The sequence below is a fragment of the Hippoglossus hippoglossus genome, chromosome 13 (assembly GCF_009819705.1).
Source record: "Hippoglossus hippoglossus isolate fHipHip1 chromosome 13, fHipHip1.pri, whole genome shotgun sequence".
NCBI lineage: Eukaryota > Metazoa > Chordata > Actinopteri > Pleuronectiformes > Pleuronectidae > Hippoglossus > Hippoglossus hippoglossus.
This window is the reverse complement of record NC_047163.1, coordinates 20,429,907-20,452,474: the sequence shown is the minus strand read 5'-3', so window position 1 is coordinate 20,452,474 and position 22,568 is coordinate 20,429,907. Positions and strand designations below refer to the sequence as shown.

Here is a 22,568-nt window from a genome sequence, read left to right as displayed (position 1 = left end):
CTCTATCTGTGTGCACGTGTGTGTAAATAAATGAGAAACAGTAAGATATTGAGATCAGTTGTCTTTTACATTCATTTTCCTGTAGGCTTTAATTAGATTTGACGTCACCCTTGTGATATGGCGCTTCATAAATATAATTGAACTGAATTTAATAAATAAAATAAAGAATTTTAATTATTTTGGTCTGGTTGCACAGTAAGTGGAAATCATCTCTTATAGACTGATCAGATATGAGAAGAACTTCAAACTGGATCTTTACTAATGTTTTCTTTGGTTATTTTTTTACGAGATGATGATTGAGAAAAGACATTTATCTCCCTGCACATTTCACCTTGTGCTGTTACTGCACGTTTTATGTGGATCTGACGCCAGTTCGGTTCAGATTTGCGCCATGATGACACGGGGAGCCAGGAGGGTGCTAATCATAGACTGTGCATAAAGGGGAGCTTATTCGGACATGACACCTTCATGCTGAGCTGCCATCAAAGTCATGCAAATGCGTGTCTGACATAGTAGCCTTCTACTCTACTGCATTCGCAGTTAACGCGAGACCACGGACGAGCAGAACGCCCAAGTATCGCGAGCTTTCACCAGCTGTTGGGTCTGTTTTTTTTTTTAAGAGTGATGCTAGTCGGTCAACACGTGGGGAGGAGAGACTGACTTTCCAAGAGGACACATTAGACAAAGACAAACTATCAGTAGAGCTCTCACCGTGGCGGCGCCGTGGAACCTAAAATACTGTAAGTAAACCCAAACACTGCGGAGAGGAGAGGGCGCGTTTAGCAGCTAAGGTGGAGGAGCGTGCTAGTCAGTAGCATCTGCATCATGTCCACACCGTGCGACTTAGTTCAAATCCTCGCACGGAGGTGTCACACACGCACATCGTGAGAAAACACCGGTTGACTGACACCGTCCCCGGGTCTCCGCGAGCTGTCTGCAGTGACCGGTGCCGCTGGAGGGGCGCAGTAGTCCCATGTCATTGAAACGACTAGCCTACACATCTCTGTAAGTTCACAGGCAGCGCACTCGTGCTAGCCTCTGTCCCGGTTGTGTAAGTGAAATCCCCCTGATTCCCTCTCTCCTGTCGTCGCTGTGCTCGGACTGACGACAGGGTCGTGTGGCCTGGATAGTGACAAACGCGTCTCGGCATAATGTCCCCGGCTCTCATTCAGCCCAGGCCGGCTAGCAGGCTAACCCAGGAGGTCTGAGGCCCAGGCAGAGCAGGAGCTTCTCCTCGGCTCAAAATGTCCTTTAACCCTTGCGCCAGTGTGACACTTGCCCTCGGTGGTGCGTTAGGGTGCGTGTAAAGCTGCGTTATGCAATGGCTGCGTGTAGTGGCCCAGCGCTGTGGCCAGTGTGGTGAATGGAAGTCCCGAGGTCGGGTCAAACACGAGGCTTTAACCGTGTTACCGGCCGACGCTCATGGTCACCGGGCCAAAACATAATGCAGTGTGGGGAATGTGCGTTTAGCCGCCCCCTCGTTTTAATGCGTGTTTATAGTGATCGGAGACGTGTTTTTAGGATTTATAACCAAAATGCTGGTTAGCCGGCTAACTTGAGTGATACCTGCTACCCTGCACTGCGGCCTCCCAACCAGCCATGCTTTATTCCCAGCAGTGGAACGCTAGCGTCAGGTCACAGCCTTCTAGCCCGAATCACACCAGACTCCCTGTGGATATCTGTCATTTAACACTTGACCCGGCTGGTGGCAGATTGTTGTGGGTTTTATCCCTCGTTCCAAGTTCCTCCTGAGGATATTTAGAGTTCCCCGATTTAATTCGGCTTCAATGTCGGGGGCACACGTTTCAAGGAATTGCTCTCATTGCCTGCTAACTTGTCCCACGCCAGGTTAGTTTCTTTAGGACACAGGCAAGCTAAGGTGCAGAAAGACACGTCCAGGGTCTTGTTTTTTATTTCGTAGTCTTCCTGCACGGAGACGTCAGAGTGTAAGAAGTTAACGTGCAGCTACACGCTGTCGCACGGACCGGCTAGCTAGTGCCGTTAGCCGATGTTGTTATGGAGCGGACGCACACGGGAATGATAGTATTGCGCTACGCGGCGCTGCACGACGCCAGTGGGATTATGTATTACGTTCATTGTGTGTATTATGAGCACGTAGCTCGTGTGACATTAGCGAAGTCGCTGCCGGACGTCGGGTCGTCTAATGGACAACGAGGGCGGCGGAGGTGCGGTTTCTCGACGCTTTTTCTGCGGCAGTGATGTGCTTTCTCTGGTCTTATGGTTGTCCGTCGGCTAAACAGCAGGATTAGCATGTAGCTAACGTCAACGCGACTGTAGCGGTGCAGCCACTGTTGCCTTCTTGTGACCCGTCAATGTGAGCTGATTTAATATTATTATTATTATTCCACACAGGGGACGTGTTGAGGAACCACCCTGCATTTCAACCTGCAGGCAGTTTCCACATTAATGTTAATGTCGCCCTCAAGAATTGGGCTTGTTTGAAAACCACACTCCTCCATGAGCAAACAGTGACTGAAGAACAGCACAGTGGAGTTTCCCCATGTCGGCGGCGCAGTGTCCGGCCTTGTGTCAGATGTTACTAACCCGGGATTGACCTTTTTCTGATATCGTAAGCTCAAAGGTCATGTTGCGTGACTGGGAGCGAACCTGTGCTGAGTGAGCGCAGAACAATGGGTCTGATAAGAGCAAGTATGTCGATCACAAAGGATCAGCAGAAGTGTAGTGTGTAACAGTGTCATGTCGTTATTGGGTGATTCGGGTGGTAGTATGGACACTAGACTGTACCCACTGTGCAAGCTGCTTAGGTGGCTTGTGCTGGGCTTGTTGGAAGTTTCCAACATGTGAATGCAGCCTGACCACTCCCCTATCCAAGCCACCAAGGTCACAGAGCTGGATCTTGGCTGGAAGGTCAGGAAAAGCACCGGGGAATACCAGTCCGTCCTGTAAGGAGCGCTGTGGATTTGTTTGACTGCCCGTAACTTGTAATATAACCTTGTTCAAGGTGAATGTAGTGTGGGCCACCATTTCATAGGCACATGCACAGATCAGCCACAACATAACAAGGTTAGATGTGGCTGAATGTTGTGTCAGTGTTTATTTATCTGTTTGATTGTGTGTTTATATATTTACTTTACACACGCGCGCACACAGTGGCATTCAAAAAAGTTCATTATTTTATGCATGTTTCCCGTTCTAGTTTAGGTGCCCATATGGTGACATTTTAATTGTTGCTCACTCACATTTTTGCAATTTTATTACTATAATAATTATATTTTTAGCTTTATCATGAAAATATATTTTACAAATTCTGGAGCACTCCCTGTTCAGGCCCAAATCATTTGTTGATGAGCAAACTCCTAAAAATAATTTTGATTCCTTATGTAGTGTGCAAAAGTTGAAGGGTAAACGCTTGTCTACTCTACATAAAAGCTGCCTCAGTTTAGTATTTGTACGTGCTAATGTCAAAGTTTTTAATTTTATGCTTTGTGTATATACCTATAAACTTACCTAAGATAAACCGACAAAGGTGCCACATGCTGTAACCAACTGTGGTTAGAGGTTAGGATGTAACTGTCTTTTCATGAATTAGGAATTGTGTGTTCAGTTACATCGTGTACCTTAATGATATGTTGGAGGTTTGGAGTTAACCCAGTCTCAAGTGGCTGTTGCTTCCAGCTCACCAGTTCATTGGGGATTCTTGTCATATGATCCCTTAGAAACTGAACTGGCTGCTTATTCTTAGCCAGGAAGAACCAGGTGCATATCTTACACTCTTTATTTCCTAGATGTGGGTATATTGTTGGAGCTCATGGACTGTCCGTCTTACTTTTCTGCTTGCTATGGAGACTGCAGTCCTTTTGATGAGTCTTGTTTAATTTATTTCCATCAGATTGAAAGAATTCTTAATATTGATCTACATAATTGCTGTTACACATCATGTCTAGATTGCTAATGCTTTTTCTGTGGGATCGACCTGAAGCCGCGGAGCAACAGTTTTCTAAACTCACCTGTTGATGCGTTCAGGGATACTTTGACATTTAACAGCAGCATTTGTTTTACATCAACTTACCAAATCCACTCAGACACTTTACAGATGCTTGTGCTATTTGTATTTCAAACAATGGATCGAATTGGCAAAGGGCCTCTTGCTGATTTTGACTTTTTGTATGTCTGCACAGCCTTAACTGTTAAACTTTGAACGCCCATGATTACAGGAGCTTTGACCAAAATAACAGAGAATAAATAATAACATGTGATTGACCTATTTCAGCCTGAAATACACGACTGATGATTTCTGTTTCACCTAATGATCGCATGTCTTCCAGTGCTTGTATTCAATGTGCCTATTTTTCACCGGTTGAATTTACTTGCTAAGAGACAGACAGCTGCAAAACCCTATTTTATCAATGCTCATCTTAGTGCATTACTAAACAAAGTGTCCAACGACCAGTAGTCACTGACGGAATTTTGCCCAATCTTTACAATTCATATTTAATGTAGAGAATATGTAATATAAATGTTTTTCACAACATTATAGCATGTCATTAATGTAGTTATTTCATTTCCTTTACCTGACAGATGCACACAGCTTTCATTTCCTAGTTCCGGAACTACAACCCCCCCCCCCAAAAAAAAGGCTTTTTTTTGTTACTTGATATTGAAAATATAGAAACAGGAACTCTGCCTTTCCTCTGCAGGGGGCTGGCGGTTGATTATGTGGACCAAGTGTCAGTGCCAGCAGCCATAGAGGTCAAAAGTCCAGCACCCTCTGTCTCGCTCTCTGTCTCGTTCTGTCTGTCTCATTCTGTCTGTGACCGAGAGAAAATTTGAAAGTTGTAGAACACGATCAGACATTATTTGGGCCAATTCTCAGTATGTAGGATTGGGATCGGACATCTCCACTCCTAGGTATCCTGTTGTTATAGAAGCCTACCTAAGACTCTCAATCCTGCTGTGAATGCCATAACCCCAAGGTTGGATCATAACATTGTCATGCCCTCAGCAGTTACACATAGATGTATCGTTTTCAAGAGGATCGCAGCAGATTTTATTGATATGAAACTGATTTTTAGTCTTTTGTTGATTGACTAGGGGATATATCTTATTGCCCAGTGTACATCCATTAAAAGACTAAATTAAAGGGTAAAATGAAGTTAAATCCTTAAATCGTGCCGTTTTGCCAGAACTGCTATGAATTGCATTCAGTCAACTAATACTAATCTGTCTGTCTTTGCTACTTTCAGGTGTAGCTGCTAGTGTCCTGAGGAAATGCCGCTGAGGTTTCGCTCTGTTGTACCCTACACGCTTCCTGGAGTACTCGCACTTATCGGCTGGTGGTGGTACATCTCGCGGAAGAAAGAGCGCCTCATCAGTCATGGCAGCCCAGAGGAGGCTCCGACTGACACAGGCCTTCGAGCATCTCCAGCAGAGGGTAGCAATGGTTTGATTGAAAAAGGCACTGTATCCCCCACAAATGACACAGAATGCCCAACCCACAGACCTCCAAAGGTCACTGACAAGAAAAGCGATCCTGAGAACATTTCCTTAATCCATGTCCTGGACAGCAAAGCAGCACCTTTACCAGAACTAAGTTCTGAAGAAGCTGCATCTCTTCTTGGCAGAATAAGGGGAGAGGAAGTCCATAATGCCTGTGTCTTGACGCAACCAGCTTTTGGCAAAGGCGACAGCCTGCAGGTGTCTTGGAAAGACCATAAAGACCCAGAGAAAAGCTCATCACTTGGTTTGGTAACAGAGTTGGAGATACACCAGCTCAATGATCCAGCCTCTGCTCCCGAAGCCTCGGTAGAAGAGGTGGTCTTGCCTTGCCGGTCTAATGAAGTCACCAGCTGCCCCCCCACAACAGCCTACCTGTCTGACGCAGAGAGGCCTGAGCCAGAGGGAGAAGTTGCAAAGTATCACAGCACTATTAATGCCCAAGATGAGATCATTGTTTGTGCAGTCACCCCAGCCAAAGTGCAGAGAGCGATCCGATCAGAAGCTGACACTCTAGAGACGCCCCCATCGGCGCAGGATTTTCATCAACATATTCTAACGAGCACACCTGCAGACACGGATCCGACCTCCATAGCCTCGACCATTGCACGAGACTCCATCACCTCATCAGTGACCCTAGGGGACATCCAAATACACAGCAGCAGTGAAGAGGAGCAGGATCTGGAGCGTCTGGCAGCTGGACTCATATGTGGGGTCATTTCGGCAGCCACCCAGGAGGTCCTTGGGGTTAACAGGTGCCAGGTCACAGACAACAGCAAGCCCAGCAGCAGCAGCACACCACTGGCTAGCGGCAGACAACGCTCCCAACAGGAGCCAATCACAACTACACAGCAGCACCACCATCTACTGACAAGCTCCTCGCAGATCAGCTGTGAGTCTCGAGAGGCAACAGAGAAAGAACAGCCAGGAATGACTAATGGATGCTCCTCAGCTCCCGTATGGGAGACCGCTGAGATCAGGCAAAGGGTTCATCAGACAAACACTCAGACAGGCCACTGGCCAACACCATCGCAGGAAGAAGCACAGAGTGTGCCACTGCTAAACACGCAACTGAAAAGTGATGAAGTAGCCGTGCTGGCCGAGGACTCAGCCTGCAGCACATGCCACTCTGAGGATGGCATCAGCAGCGAGGACCTTCAGAACAGCATGTTCGATAACCAAATGGATGTAATCCAAATTACAGACTTGTCAGCAAGAGAAGCCACACAGCCTCGGTCGCTGGTTGAGACTGCCACAGACGCAACAGTTTTGGACGTAACTGAAGAAAACTCTGTGGATGCTGCATGTGAAATAAAGAGACTCAACGGAATGGGCCTGAGGAATGGAGCTCATGGGGCATGTGAGGTGGAGACGGACCAGTCGGGAGGTGAGACATCAATCTGTTTATTCTGGGCATTGGTGTAAGCAGTGTTGCTAAATCCTGATACTGTGACGGTCTGAGGCCAATAGTGATATTGTAGAGTTTCAAAATCTGATAGATGCATCAACTGAGAGTAACATTGTAGATATTTACACTTAACACTCAAACTGACTTTTGTTGCTGAGGATGGTACAAACTGTAAACAGGAAGCTAACCATTATTTCTCAGACTTTGTGTGTACTCTATTTTATTCACATCAGACGACAAATGAAAAAAAAAAATTAGGAATTACCAGGTAAATAGACTCAAGTATGCTGTTGAAGGAGTTTAGTGTGGTGCAGCTTCTGTGCAGGTGATTTGGACTGTTGCTGGCTGGAGGAGCAATTTATAAATATATGTATTGAAGGAATAACATCAGTCATTATGTTTAGCATTTATGTTAATTAAAATCTGTATCTGTAGATGAGAACCACTCTGGTGCATCAGTAACTACTAATCTAATAAAACATAACAAATACTGCAACATCCACATACACTCAAATCAGTCTGCTTTCAATAAAGAGGGTGAAATGGTAAGAGGTAACCTAGACTACAATTCCTGCTGTTTTCTGTTTTGAAGTTGTCTGGGATTTTCTTCCCAAACTTGATAAGTTCTCAGCCAATCACAGTGGAGACATTCACCACCTGTCTTTCAACAACTCTTCATCTATTTATTGGAGATTTTTTCAAAGCAGTTGCCCAAGTCGTAGGTTGATAACCCTACTTAGCCCTATGAGACTGTGATTTGAGAATATGAGCTATACAAATAAGATTTGATACTGATAAGAAAAAAAACAGAAACCGCACAATACTATACAGTATTGCAATCACAACATCTTTTTCCCTTTAATCATCTTGTCTGTGTGGGGATCCACCAGTGCACTGCTGATACATGACACACTCGCAAGTAGATGTAAACATTGAATGATATAGAATTGAACAGAATAGATCAAATATATTGTCAGTTATCCCCAAGCTATTTGAGTCAGTATCACACCAATAGACCATATCAGTGTTGGATCGGTGCATCCCTAACTCCCCTTGTGACAATGTCAGTGACATCCTCCAGGAACCATCATCAGTCTTCAACTGGCCAAGCCTTTTCGATCTCCCCAGCTCCCTTTCATAAAAAGGTCTGGTACCATCCACTAAGTGAACCCCCAATTCAAACTTGTTTTAATTACACTTCTAAATGTACTTTCTGAGCCAACGTCAAAGACTGCAGCACAGGTCTAATTCTTGACTGCATCGCCTTGCTGGTCCAGTGGCTTCAATCAATCCAACATCTAGGGCTGTCAGTTTTTCCAAAAATCAAGTTCGAACAGATTTCACATGACACACAATCTGTTGAATATAGTCAGACGAGGTTGAACACTTGATGTGGCTCCGCTGGTCTGTGTTGCCTCCTCAGCTGCTGCTAACAGGTGAGCCCACTGATTTGTTATAAGGCAGTTGCGTGGTACAAAGACACAGTCTCACCTTTGATAATAACTTTACCACTTACATTGTAGAACCCAAAACACTTCCACAAGCTGCTTCTCAGATGCTCTGGTGTCATGATTGTCCGCTAAGGACGGCTTTGCTTGCTAGCCTCCACTTTCATAGCAAAACAACCTAACATTACTGACTTATTTTACTGATCGGTCAAGTGGGTATGCAATAGATCAAGCTGAATGTGAAAGCCCTCTGCTGGATCTGAAGACAAACTACTTCACGTGGTCTGATGCGCTTCGAGATTGTATATTATGAATTTGAATTGGCCATTACAGGTTGAATACAAACATTTCCCAACAAGTTGAATGAATGGCAGAATTAAAAGTGACAGCTCTAACATCTACACCATGACCCTTTCTCCACCATGGTATGGCAACTCCATAGGACCCGTCATGTCTGAGAACATAGTTCCCTATGGTATTCCCTTCCAGCCAGCTGGTATGACGTTACTGTGGAATTTGATCTGCCCAAGCTCAGAATACTCCTCAAACAGCTTGATGGTCTCCTCCTCCCTGAGGCCTTCAGGGAGCAGTTTGTCTCGGGTCAGACCTACACTCCCATTTTCCTGAAATGCCCACATGACCATAATCGTCCCCTTCTGCTTGGCAGGGATGACATTCAATACTTAATTAGTTCAGTAGTATCCAATACTTCATGTTATTGTGGTGGAACGCTTTTATTGTGAAGCAGTGATAATGATGTTTGTGTCTTTGTCTTTTCGTAGAAGGACATGAGTGAGCACTTTGACTGGAGATCTGAGAGGAAAAAACGGATTACCTATTAAATGCAACCAGGCTGCTTGTGATGTAAAATCCAACGTAAATACTCATCTTTCCACCAGCACACTAATGCCTCTCAAAAAATTAATTTAAATGCAGGGTTGAAGAATATTCATCTTCGAGCTATATACAGCCCGTTACAAAAAGCCTCTCAGAAATACAAAGAAATGTCTCCTGATGGGGATTGTAGACAATATCGTGAAATAGAGTTACATGTGCTCCAAGGTCGTGCCTTTGGGTTTCATGTCTGTAAGGTCAGTCAGGGTGAAAGAAACCTATTTAGCTGTTTTGTATCATTGCTGGAATCATGGTGACTCGAGAAAATAAAACAAGGTACAGACTTTCCAAAAGAAATGGAAAAAACATTTATTTTGTTGAAGTAAAAAAAAAACTAGCCAGTGGGCCTAGTTTGCAGCAAAGTGCTCGCTGTGATGAAAAAGACTGATTCAAGTGTCGTTCCAGCTTGAAACATGCAGCTAAACTGGATGAGTTACAAGTCACTTGAATAAAGTAAATACTCTTCAGCAGAGTTTGAGTGGACAGCAAGTCCGCACTGACAGAGACAATGTTGTGCAGGCAAGTTTTGCAGTGTACGAGCTTAAAGCTAAGAAGCTGAAACCTCATTCACCTTGTTTCCACTGAGTCAAATTGTGTGTGGTGGGCAAACACTGTATTTTCCTCCTGTGCAAAAACAAAGGTCTGCTATGACATCTGAATATGCTGGTGACTTTGCGAAAGCCCTTCAGGCATTTGGCGAGACGTTTTACTTTGAAAAGTAAACAAAAGGATCTGAATATGTTTGTTGAGCTGTTTAATGTTGATGTGCCTGAAAACCTACAACACAAAATCCCTGAGCTGAAAAGCAACGACAAGTTCAAAGCTCAGGACAACTCTTCTTAAGTTCTGTAAACAGTTTTTATGTCCCAAGGATTTCCCCATTCTGACATGTGCTCTAAAGTTTGCAAGTGTTTTAGACAACCCGCTGCTTTGACTCCATTCTACACAAAACTGACTGACACTTAAAAATCACTGATGTTAACTTAGAAAACCAGCCAGTTCCAGCCATCACATAAAAGAGGCTAGAATGATGTACTCTATGTATCCCGAAATGCATGAGGCCTATGGTCCTCCAAGGATGTTTCACTTGGCGCTTAGTAGGAAAACGGTTAGCCACTTTTGGTCGGAAGGCTGGGTGTCGGCAACAAATAGGGTAGGATGTAATGTGCACCTGAACTATTGACATTGTTGTGAATTTGAATATCGCTGGTAAAGGTGCTGGTTACTGATTATTGTGTTTGTGTGTGTATCCAGGCTCTGATGTGAATAGTATGGACTCAATGGACAGTGGCTGCACTATGGGTACTGGGGAAAGCCAGAGCAACCACGCTGCCCCCTCGAGCTCTGAGCTCATCATCTGGGAGATCGAGGTGCCAAAGGTGAGTCAGGACAACTGACAGGATTAAAAAGAACATACCTCTTCATTGTGACATGATCTCTTTACACCAAACACACAAGCTCACTTCCTCTTTCCCAGCGTTTGTGCAACGGTTTAACCATATATGCTGACTCTTAATAAAATTGACTGGGAAGAAAAAGTTTTCCAATATTTTGAAATATAATAATCATATAATTGCAGACTGAAAAGATCAGGCTATTTTTAAGAAATGTATTGTCTCAAGACTAAACTTACTAGATGCTAATAATTAAATTTGGGGGAATAAGTTTGTTTTCTATTAAGAAGAGTCTGTATTGTGGCTTGGCTCTTGGTGTTTGTTACGTTCTTGTTGTTTTGTATTAATGAATGGTCCTTTTGACGTGTCACATCTCACCTGCGTGTCTTCCTGCACCAGCAACTTGTCGGGCGGTTAATCGGCAAGCAGGGAAGATTCGTGAGTTTCATCAAGCAAAACTCTGGTGCAAAGATCTACATCTCCACCCTGCCTTACACCCAGGACTTCCAGATCTGTCACATAGAGGGTGAGTGAGGCCGACCACGTCTTCACTTCAACTCATGTCGTCTGATGTGAAGGGGTTGGGATGGCAGGAAACCAGATTGTCAGTGGGAGAAAAACAGCAGATCATGTCACAGAAACTTGTTTTGGACTGCACCTAAACTAACTGTGTGGTCTCTCTCTGCAGGTACGCAGCAGCAGGTGGACAAAGCCCTGTCATTGATTGGGAAGAAGTTCAAAGATCTGGATTTAACAAACCTATATGCCCCTCCAGTGCCCCAACTCGCATTGCCATCACTTCCTATGACCTCCTGGGTAAGGATGGGCTCTGTGCCTCCACTTGTATACAACTCCTGAAAATCCTTTAATTTTGTAATGTTAATCCAAAGGGGAGGGGCAGGCTGGGTTGGAGTACAGACACATGTTTGCACCTTCTTGTTTCTGTAAAGAGAAGTTTCAATAGTTTTGTTTTAATGCAGAATGAACAGGGATGGGAAATGTCTACTAGCGGGAAGTGTTTGTCAAAAAATAAAAGTTTATCAATTTACTCATTTAGTCCTGGTTGTGTGGAAGTAACACGACAAAGACATTAAGCAGTTCAGTGGCCTCACCTTGAGTCACAGTTGGTGACCGGTGCCATTTTGGATTCATTTTTAGTTTGGTAAAATACACAGATTCGTTAAGCTGCACAGCCAACAAATCTTTCCCATTCCCTTTTGCCTCTCTCTCAGACATCATAGTGCAGTGACAAAATATGTTGTTAAAGTCCACTCAACCCAGTAGAATATCTGTGGTTTATATACAGTACTGGTTGAAATAACCGTATTCATAATTTTAGTAACCAAACAAGCTACCTAGAAGTACAGAATGGAAAGATCTAGATTCAGAACCTGTACAAATCTTTCGGACCCCATCCTGTCACATTAGAACGACAAAAATCCACAAGTGTTTCCTCTGGTCACTGGTGAGAAAATATGCACCAGAAAATCCAGTTAAAAGACACAAACATTTTCCACATACACATAGGTTTGTTCTCATGTCAGACAGGACTTTACAACACTGGAACATGAATTCATCAATAGTTATTTTCTTCTACATCCCCGTCTTTGCAAAGTAAATATTAAAATTTGCATAATTCAAGCTATAACCTACAAGGTGTTTTATCTTGAATGTTTATTCATTGGCTGCTGCTTTACATTTCAGGATAAGATTACAATTAATTGTATTCAAGTGTGGTTTTAGTCAAATGAAATGTACTTTAGATGGTAATTGTCCTAATTTACTGGCGCAGTAACAGTTGCTGACTTGTCATTTGTCCTCTCAGCTCCTGCTCCCCAGTGGAGTGACCGTTGAAGTGATAGTGGTGAACATCGTGTCAGCCGGCCACATCTTTGTCCAGCAGCACACACACCCCACCTACCACGCCCTGCGAAGCCTCGACCAGCAGATGTTCCTCTGCTACTCCCAGCCCGGCACCCCGGCCCTGCCCTCACCTGCTGAAGGTAACCGTGGTCACATGGTGGGATCAGAGCACACTGATAATGTTTCTGCCCTTTCAGTCATTCTCTTCTCTTGTAAATCTTTGACACCATAAGCAGCTTGAACTGCATCTTCAAAAATCACAAAAATTCCCATGTTAAATTGGTGAGAATAAAAAGCCTTGGTTAAGGACCGTGGACTTTCTTTTCTCAGCAAATTAGAAAGAAGCAAAATTGTTTTTGAATCAAGTTGTATTTAAAGAGATGTCTCTCCTGGCAGATGTATGGACAGTGTGAATGTGATGTGAATAAGGTCAAAGTAGATTTAAAATTAATATATATTAGAAGTGTGAAGAAGGGTCACACACATTGTAACCAGTTGCGTGTCTCGTCGTCTTACATGAAACTCAAGGCAGTTTAAGTGTGCATAAGCTTTATTGGATAAAGCAAATCCTGCTTCAAGATTATCTATTACTTTTATAAATTTGACTTTGTAAATGTTTAGTTTGTATTATAGTCAGCACTTGAACACAAAAAGAGTTGCCATGACCACCGGGCATGACTCAGTGTGGTTTCACTGTGACCTACAGCATCAATAATCGTCTGTTTGTGTGTCTTCCAGTCGGTGTGATCTGTGCAGCTCCGGCGGTGGAAGGGGCCTGGTGGAGAGCTCAGGTCATCACCTTCTATAAAGAAACCAATGAGGTGGAGATTAGATATGTGGATTACGGAGGCTACGACCGAGTGAAGATCGACTCACTACGACAAATAAGGTGAGTGCCACTGTATTAAAACCATTTATAAAGATGGACGACATGACTGCTCCCCAAAAGTGAAGCCAAAACCTCTTGAATGAACCCTGGTGGCTGGCTGCAGTATAAGTCATAAACCCTGTGTCCTCCATGTTGGTGGATGGAACATGCACAAAACTAAAGTTAAAATAAACGTTAACTGTTTTTTTTCAAAGATGGTCCCTGTCATTTTAGGTAGTTCTTATCACACTGCTGTATGTTGAAGTGTTTATTTTTTTGAGTTGGTTTTAATTACTTATTTAATGCTATAAAAAGTGGGGTGAAATGTCAGTGATTGACAGTTGAGACAGACCAGCTCCATCCCATGATCGCTACTACTTGGACTCCAAATGACGTCATTGGTGTGATATTGCACTGTTCATATCTGGGATATTTCGGCTTCATTTCTGGATGGTAGGAGGAAGTTGAGACGCGTTGTTACACTCAAAACTTTAAAATTGAAAAAGGTTTCTTACAAACATAATCCAAGGACTTCTCTAGACTTCACAATCCAGATTCAACGCCAGAACTGTAATGAAAACAAATGTAGGGCAAATAGTGGTGGAACGATATGCCAGTAACCTGTCATGCTCAGCGTGAATGTTAGTATAAAAGGTTCCCGTGGCGGCTACTAAGAGGGGGCAGTGGGTAAGTTCACAGTCCAGACTGTTTGGAGGCGGAGAGAGTCGAGCAGCATCATAGCCTGGTGGATAAGGCTGTTTCTCAGTGTGGTGCATCAGCATCTGGTATCTTCTCCCAGAGGGCAGGAGACTGAAGAGGCTATGACAGGGATGAGTGGGGTCACTGAGTGGGGTCGCTCACTCTGCTGGTAGTGTTGTGGGCTGGGCGTGTGATGGAAATATCCTAGAGGGAGGAAGGTAGGAAGCAGTGACCTGTGCAGCCTCATTTATCTGCCATGTAGGGTAAGATAGACTCTAGAGGGGGCTATTCTTTTTGTTCTGGAAGTCCTACACCAAAGAGGAGGTATAAGCTCTGTGTACGTGTGAAATCACAGAAATTAATTTGTAAACTATCATCTGTGTTTTAATATTACTCACTGACAATATAGAAGGTTTCAGACATTTCTTAAAGCTACACTTTTTTTTAACTTTTCCCAGAATTTTTTTAGATTAAATATGCTTCTAACATGTGATTTTCCTTTTCCCTCTTCTTATTTTCCAGGTCTGATTTTGTAACACTACCATTTCAAGGTGCAGAAGTGCTGCTCGACAACATCGCCCCGATTCCAGGTACAACCTTGTTTGTGTTTAGACATTTTAGAACTTACAGAACCAACACCAGTTTGACAGTCGAAGTGTCAGTTCTTTCAGTGTTGTCTTAATTTAATTTGTCTCAATTCCAAGTCTGAACTAATCCGTGTGCAAAATGCAGATATAGTTAGGTTGGAACTGATATGTTGTGACATATGTGAAATGTGTTTCATCAGGAGAGGATCGTTTTTCACCAGAGGCGACATCGGCGTTGGAGGAGATGACCAGAGGAGTGGCGCTGCTTGCACAGGTGAGACCACCTCCATCACTGAAGCACTGCACAGAGTCAGCACTCATCTCTAACCTTTCATTTGTCTTTCTGTGAAGGTATCGAACTATGACAACAACACAGGCCTCCCGCTGGTCCACCTGTGGAACATGGTCGGAGAGGAGGTATGAATACTACTTAAAATAAGTACTTTGTTGCATGTCTCTCAGGGCTCCAAACTAAATTTTTCATTTATGTGCATCCAAAATCTTTCACTGTGCCTTTTGGCAAAAATACACATAATAAACCTCTGGCCTGGCTGTGTGCGTCTCTTGTTGTTATTAATACGTGTCTCCTAAACTCTAGAGCGAATCAAACAAACACAAAGTAAACTTCAGCACTGTTTAGATCCTGATAACTTGTGATTAGTGTTGGTGTTTATAGTTAAAGTGTAAAGTGAGCACAGGTCAGCAGTAGTGTGGAGAGAGGACATGGTACAAATCAACCGCCGCTTCTACTCTGATCATAAAACGGGGTGCTTATCGTTAGACGCCCCAGCGCGACCAGGGGAAAATTGTCGCACTTCACAAATCTTTGGTCGCACTCTGGAGCCCTGTCTCTATATCTTGTATCTTATATTTATCTGCTGTATTCCCTCCCTGTCCACACCATTAATCTCCATCACTACAGTAAAATTTACAGTAAGAAAACTATTTTCTCTTTTAATTCCTTTTACTTCTAAATTATTTTCTTTGGTGTTGAGCTGCAATCGGTTAAACTCAATATTTCCTGCTCAGTCATTTCTCATTTAAAAAACGTACTCAAAGTTCATAATATAAATTTCTGGACCCAATTATCTGGACATATTCTGGTGTTTGCCTTTTACATTGAGAGCGCAGTAGGAGATTGTCCTGGTCAGACGCATTCATAACAACAAGAACATTTCTGGATCCTTCATGCAAGCGGTGGAGCCAGGGTAGAGCACACAGGAGGCGGAACATGATCCTGTGTAAACTAGTGTTATTGTTAACAGCACATCAACACTGGCGCTTTACCCTCTAACATACAGCTCCTCTATAAAATTTCAGGAAAAAGTGCACGTGTCAAGCCAGCGTCTGTCTTCAATGTGAATTAAATTTTGAACATCATTCATGGCAGTTTAACAGCATTCAAAAGAGCAGCAATGTTGAGACGACTGAAAAGGATTAATGACTTTTTGTCTCTTTCCAGGTGATTTCAGTGAACCGTACCCTGGCAGAGAGAGGCCTGGGTTCTTGGGTGGATGGATTTTGAACTCCTAACATGCTCTGACCTCGACACCTCCACCTGCCCCCCCCTTTCTCTCGTGGTCAGCAGTCTGGGATCCTGACCCGTGCTCCCAGCACCACCACTGGATCTAAGAAGATTGTTCTACCTGTCTTTCTTTCATCTTTTTTGTTTTGGTTTTTTTTGTTGTGGTTGTCCTCGTTACCCTCCCTCATTCCTTTTGAAAAGAAAATTAAAAGATTGTTTGCAGGCATAATCTACGAGACCCAAGCACTGCTTCAAAATGAGACAACCTCCCCCTCTTGTACTTGTACAAAAAGAACTTAAAGAAGGAAAGGAAGAGGTACTTGGGAATTTTTTTAAAGAAAATCTATATTATAATTAAATAAAGGTGCAGCAAATATTTTTTTTCCTCCCCATCCTACCTTCATTTTTGCTCTGGGCCTTTGCACTTTGACTGTGGATCATCATGCTGTGTGGAAGGACAGGCGCCTCCATCAGACTATGTAGAGTGAGTTTCACTGACACATCGGCTAGAGTCGCCTGTAGGGCTTAACTTTTCAAACTTGACTCAGCAGATGTTGTGGGAGAGAGTCGCCTGGATAGAATGTGGGGGGCAGAGAAACTGAGACTGTTGACCCTGGTGGAGCACAGAGCACCCAGCTGGTCTGTTCAGCCCTGTGGCCTCATGAGACATGGACTTCTCTGGGGTCTCCCTCCAGAGCTGCAGCACCTCCAGCTCGTATAGAAGAGCGAGCTGGTTGCCTCTGCTCTACGATTCTCCACCAACTTTCACTGCGTTACAGAAGAATCAGGAATTTCAAGCACCCAGACAAGCCGTTGAATAGCTTTTCACAGTGGAACTTGGAAAGTTGGGCAATAGTTCTCAAAGTCATTATTTCCAAGGTGCATTTTTCTAACGGCCTGTTAAAGGTGACCTACAGCTGATACACTGCTTTGTGTTGGGCCTGTTTTACATTTGTTCTCTTTTTAAACACTGACTTTACTGTAAACACTTAGAATATTGTAGTGGCTCTAAGTCCTTACATTGAGTGTCCCCAAAGTCCTGAGACCTGATGATATACACTCACTGAGCACTTTATTAGGAACACCTGCCTATTCACGCAGCGATCTGTGGCAGCAGAACAATACATAAAGTCATGGAGACACAGGTCAGAAGCTTCAGTTAAAGATTCAGTGTGTAGAATTTAGTGACATCTAGTGGTGAAGGTGCATTTTGCAGCTGAATATCCCTCACCTCATCCTCCCCTCCAAAACATGAAAGAGAACCTGTGGTAGTTTGGACGACTGTAAAAAAACATGGCGGCCTCCGTAGAGCGGACCTGCTCCTGATGTACATATAAAGTATTTAAATATAAATGGCCCATTCTGAAGTCAAGAAAATAAACATTTGTAAAATTTTGATGAACAAACACTTGTGAAAACATCACTAGGATTATTGTATATTCAATTTCTGCCAATAGATCCCTTTCACCTAAATCCTACACACTGAACCTTTTAATGTTCACATCAGAGTGAATAAAAAAAACGGATCTCTGGGATTGTTGGGGCCAGATCTGCTGGTTTCCTCAGATTCTCAGTTTCTTGTGTCCGAATGGAGCAAAACAATATCCAGTGAACAGCAGCTCTGTATTTTATAAGAGAGGTCAGAGGAGAATGGTCAGACTGATTGGAGCTAACAGATAATATAACTGCTGCAGTGACTCTGATGACCACTCTTAACTGTGGTGAGGAGAAAAGAGTCTGCATCCAAGTGCAGCTGACAGATCTGCAGAGAGGAACTACCCAGTGTGAGGGCACGGTCACACACATGAATGTTTCAGTGGTGAACCTTCGCTTCCTGTTCACGTCCAATCTGTGTGAGCAAAGAGGTGATTTACTGAATTACTTCCTCTAGCGAGGCAGATTGCAGCATGGCTTCCTTTGGTCAACTTTGACCCGCGATATGTGTGACCATGCCATCTGTGTGGTGTTCCCAGTGAAGTGCTCAGTGAATTTATATACAGTACATTAGTCCACAAGATATTTCTATGGAGATAAAAAACACAATCTGAATAATGTTGCACTCCCATTCAAAAATTTAGCAGATGTTCAGCAAATTACTTCACGTCCCCAGGTTTAATCCTAATTCCAAAGAAATCGGACTGTCAGCTGGTTGCAGCATTAATACATTATATGAGTGATTAATGTGACGTAATGGCAGACTGCTGCTACTACTGTGACTTCAATGAGGGACCCATGAAAAAGGAAATGTCACTGCTGTAACCCTAACCCACTGTAGACCTGCTGCGTCATTTGGCACATTTTAAACTTATCAATGGTCTACACTGACAGTTTTCATCAGGCTGATGCCTGTGTTCACATGCAGAGCAGAGCCTTGTTCTTCACATGTGGACGACAGTTAACTTTATTTTTCAATTCTTCATAGCATCACGTCCTCACGCCCAAACCTGAGGAATGCTGAGCTGGTGTAATGAAGCGTTATCATTATTGATCCTGGCTAGAAAGTATCATAAAGCTGATCTTCAGCTGACTCTTAACTCTGGGTGTTCCACTCCCGCTGTCAGCGTGTTCATGTGGAAGTTCATCATCAGAGACATTGGCTTCTTGAGGTGAATGTTTTTAATTTGAACAAAATGCAACAGGAGAAAAAATTATTGAAATATTCAAATTACAGCTATGAATTTGTTTTTGCCTTTCAACATAAAGAGCAATCATCTCTTTTTCTCTCTCTCTGAAGATGGAACAACATTCTCGGATGTTACACATGAGAATTTAACAGTAATCTGTCTGACCTAAAGGATGCTCTTGTGATTTAATGGGAGCTAATTAAGAGCATGTGGATTTATTTGTCTAATAATAGACAGTGAGTAGGAAAGGCCTTGACTGCTGTCCAATTCAGGCAGAACAAGTAATTATAAATATCTGTGCAGCATGTGGTAACATGGTAATATATCCCAGTTAACTGTGAGCCAGATTTGTGATGCACAAAAATGTGAATAACAATTTGAGATGAAAAAATTTGGATCAAACCAAGTCTGCTGATTGAGAAACAGGATCATTTCAGTTGGTTGACATCTTGTTGACGGGAATTTGACAAAACAGACTTGGGGGTTATTGTTCACAGATTAGTTACAAGGTTAAAGATCTAGGAAACTCAACATATGTTAAGATGAAGAACAAGTTAAAACATTAAGAGGGAGTTGATGAGGATCTTGACGTGCTGATGCTGCTCACTGAACCTCTGGATTAGTTTATCCACATGTGAAGAACAGTGTCCTGCTGCGCTGGGAGCATTTTACCACTGGTTTTAACTTCTATCTCTTCATCTGTCTTTTCACCATTGTAGACAATTTGTTTATTTTTGTCAGACATGTTTATTCAGTGTCATGAAGTCCGACCTTCCCTGTGTTTGCACATATATATTAACTATAGACTCAGCCAGAAGTGGCTGAGTGAAGAAGGGATTCGTTTCCACCTTATGACTCTAATTCTAAATAACGTTGAATCTACATATTTCATAGTTTTAATGAGGTTTTTCAGTGGAAACAAAGTCCATGTTATTCTAGCAATAAGGCAGCTTTATTTGGACTATTTGAAGGACAGAATGTGGGGTACGGGGGGGTTTAACTGTTTAAATATCTGACACTAATGTCTAGGAAGATAACCGCTGTCAACGGTAACACACTGTAGGTAAACAACACTTGTTCAGTTCAATAATTTATCTCAGGAATGGTTAATAGGGTGATGAAATCAACATGCACGAGGGCAGCTGATGGTGGATTGTGCTTGAAAACATTGGATGGTGACGTGCAGTAAGTGGGTCGTCAGTGTGTGTGACCTCCTGACGAAGGTCATCACACGTCGGTGCTTGGATCGGAGCAGTAGCCATATTGTCTGTCCCTGGCCTGTGTGCATCCTTCCTGTTTCACATGAACTCTGCTCCTCTCTCTCTCTCCTTTTTTTAAACAACTGTTTAAAGTAACCCCTCAGCCACCCCGCTGCTGCCCCCTGCTGCCCATAGACCCTGTAGACTAGTGTTAATTTCTTTGTAAATAAGATATTGGACTGTACTTTTCTATAACACTGGAGAGAACAAGCTATAAAGGGAACATTTTTTTCGTTTGGTCTGCTCTAGTTCATCCCCCCCCCCCCCCTCACTCACTGTTCTCACACCGTGGGACTGATTTGTAAGTGTTTGCACAGCTAGACAAGTCATCATTTGATTATTTAAATGGATGTTAAGCTGTCGTTGCCTAAAAGCATTTAACATGTACAGATCATTTTTTTGGCTAGGCTCATCTTTAAGTTTGATTTGCTGATTGTACAGATCTATTAGGGAGAAAAAAATAAAAGTTATTGAAAGTGTGTTTTGGCATTTTCTTTTTTCGTGTCATCATTGGTGATGTGTGATGAGAACATTTCTACAACAGATTGAAATGGATTTACAAAACAAGAGGATACATGTCAAGATATGGCTGATTTTTGTTTTTCACATATATAAGATTCAAATGTGTATATATATATATATATATATACACATATACATAACGTGATGGAGCTGCAAAAAACCCTTGAAGGGGCTTGATCACGGTGCTCTCCAATAGAACTGCTAGTGGGTCATCTACCTGATAATTCCACAAACGTCTGTAGCTCCTATATCCCACACACCGTTCATTTCATCGGCTCCGCACTTGGTACTTGTATTTTTAAGAGCCCAAGGATATGCATTATTGAATTCGTTGCGATTTATAGACCCAATGCTTTCAATATTAATACAAATTTAACAAATGAAAACAAAAGATGACCAGAGTTCTGACAGTGTGTCAGTCTGTGGACCAAGTTGTATCTTCTTTTACGTCCTTGGATAAACTACAGCAGTGATCCGCAACTGGGGGCCCATGGGCCATAACTGGTCGACCAGATCCAGAGACAGACAGTCACGGGTGTCGCAGGTGCTGATCTCCATGGCAACAGCATTCATAGAATCACTTCCCCTTTTGCTACGACATTTGTTGCTGCAGTTCTTCATATCGAGCTGAATAACAGCTTTTATTTTGAAAAGTTGTGAGCTTGGTTCTGAAGATTGTGTCGATTGCTTAACAGACATCAGAAATGGAAATGTAACATAACATATGAAAACAATTATAGGAGTTAAGTAAATAATTCAAACTTAAATATAGGTGTAATAAAAGTTTTATTTTATGAAAAACATTGACTACAAAAATCGCAATTGCAGATAAACCAGGTAGGATGAACAAAGTTTTCTAACTTCACTCTGCACACAAACAATCAGTCAGTACTGTTTGAGGAGGACTCACCAATGACAAGGAATAAATCTGAAAGTTTAGAAAGGACATTCCACTAGTTTAAACAAAAAACAAGAAATCTACACACCGACAGATACAAGCCTGTACTAAAAATAAGTAATAACAGTTGGGATGACTTGATTTGTAAGTATAGTTTACAAGGAGAACCCATAAGGAAAACATAGCAAGGAGGAGAACTGCCTTAAGAGTGTGTGTGAATTCATGACTTGTGACAAAAGGTTTTGCTTTATAGAAAATTTTTTAATGGTTAATATATTTACAAATATACAGTAATTCATAAAGAAAAGACACGAGGTACAGCACGAGTAAGAAATGACTAAGAAATCTTCATGTAAGAAAACTTCTGTGGAAATCAAAATGTAAAAACACAACAATCACTAACAACCATAACGTGAGTGTGAGGAGAAACAAACCTGTGTGACGTTAAACCTGCAGCACAGCGTCTGCACAGTGATGTGTTTTCTGTTGATATGACACAATCTCACACTGTGATGAGGCTTCACAGTCATGACACACAGCACTGCACCTGCACAACACATGAGCAGCAGCACACAAGTCAGCCACCAATGACTGACTGAGCCAATCAGAATTCAGACTACAGAGAAAATCCACCCAAATGACTTCTACAGGCACTTCACCTCAAACTGTTATTAGTGTGAGGAGTGTGCCGGTGGCAAAATGTTAAGCATTTCATTATTTGTTATTCAACAGAAAGTTTTAGAGATATTAAATTAACTCTAAATCAAAACATTACATTGATTTCAGCTGAAAACTACATGTTCAAAAACTTTTAATATAATATAAAATATATTTTTCCCACATTGCTTTAACTGATGATGGCTAGTTTCTTTATTTTTATTTTTTATATGTATAACAGTCCCACCCACACAGTGGCGGTATGGAGTCTGACTCTTTCTAACTCAACCGGATGAACTGGTCAGTCAGAGGTTTCACTGGGATTCAGGTCTCCTTTCATTTTTTTGGCTGCGCACTGATTATCATGTCTTTAAAGTTAGTCTGTTAACTAGGATGACTCTTAGTAGAGCGCATACCTGCACCAACAGTGAAATTCAATCAAGCAGA

General features: G+C 42.6%; 1 protein-coding gene across 3 annotated transcripts; it reads left to right on the top strand.

The window, feature by feature from the left end:
• Nucleotides 1-468: 468 nt before the first annotated feature.
• Nucleotides 469-20,523, top strand: akap1b (A kinase (PRKA) anchor protein 1b). 3 transcript variants are annotated; one of them, XM_034604965.1, is made up of 11 exons: nt 469-740; nt 5,226-6,862; nt 10,480-10,604; nt 11,019-11,145; nt 11,308-11,435; nt 12,445-12,622; nt 13,221-13,371; nt 14,572-14,639; nt 14,837-14,910; nt 14,988-15,053; nt 16,099-20,523. In XM_034604965.1, exons 2-11 carry the CDS (start codon nt 5,251-5,253, stop codon nt 16,159-16,161), a joined length of 2,592 nt encoding a protein of 863 aa, XP_034460856.1. In that variant the 5' UTR covers nt 469-740; nt 5,226-5,250; the 3' UTR covers nt 16,162-20,523. The 3 variants fall into 3 exon arrangements, with proteins under 3 accessions (XP_034460856.1, XP_034460857.1, XP_034460859.1); XM_034604966.1 differs by lacking the exon at nt 469-740 and adding an exon at nt 756-1,005 and having other exon boundaries at nt 16,099-17,124; XM_034604968.1 differs by lacking the exon at nt 469-740 and adding an exon at nt 1,977-2,221 and having other exon boundaries at nt 16,099-17,124.
• Nucleotides 20,524-22,568: the final 2,045 nt, after the last annotated feature.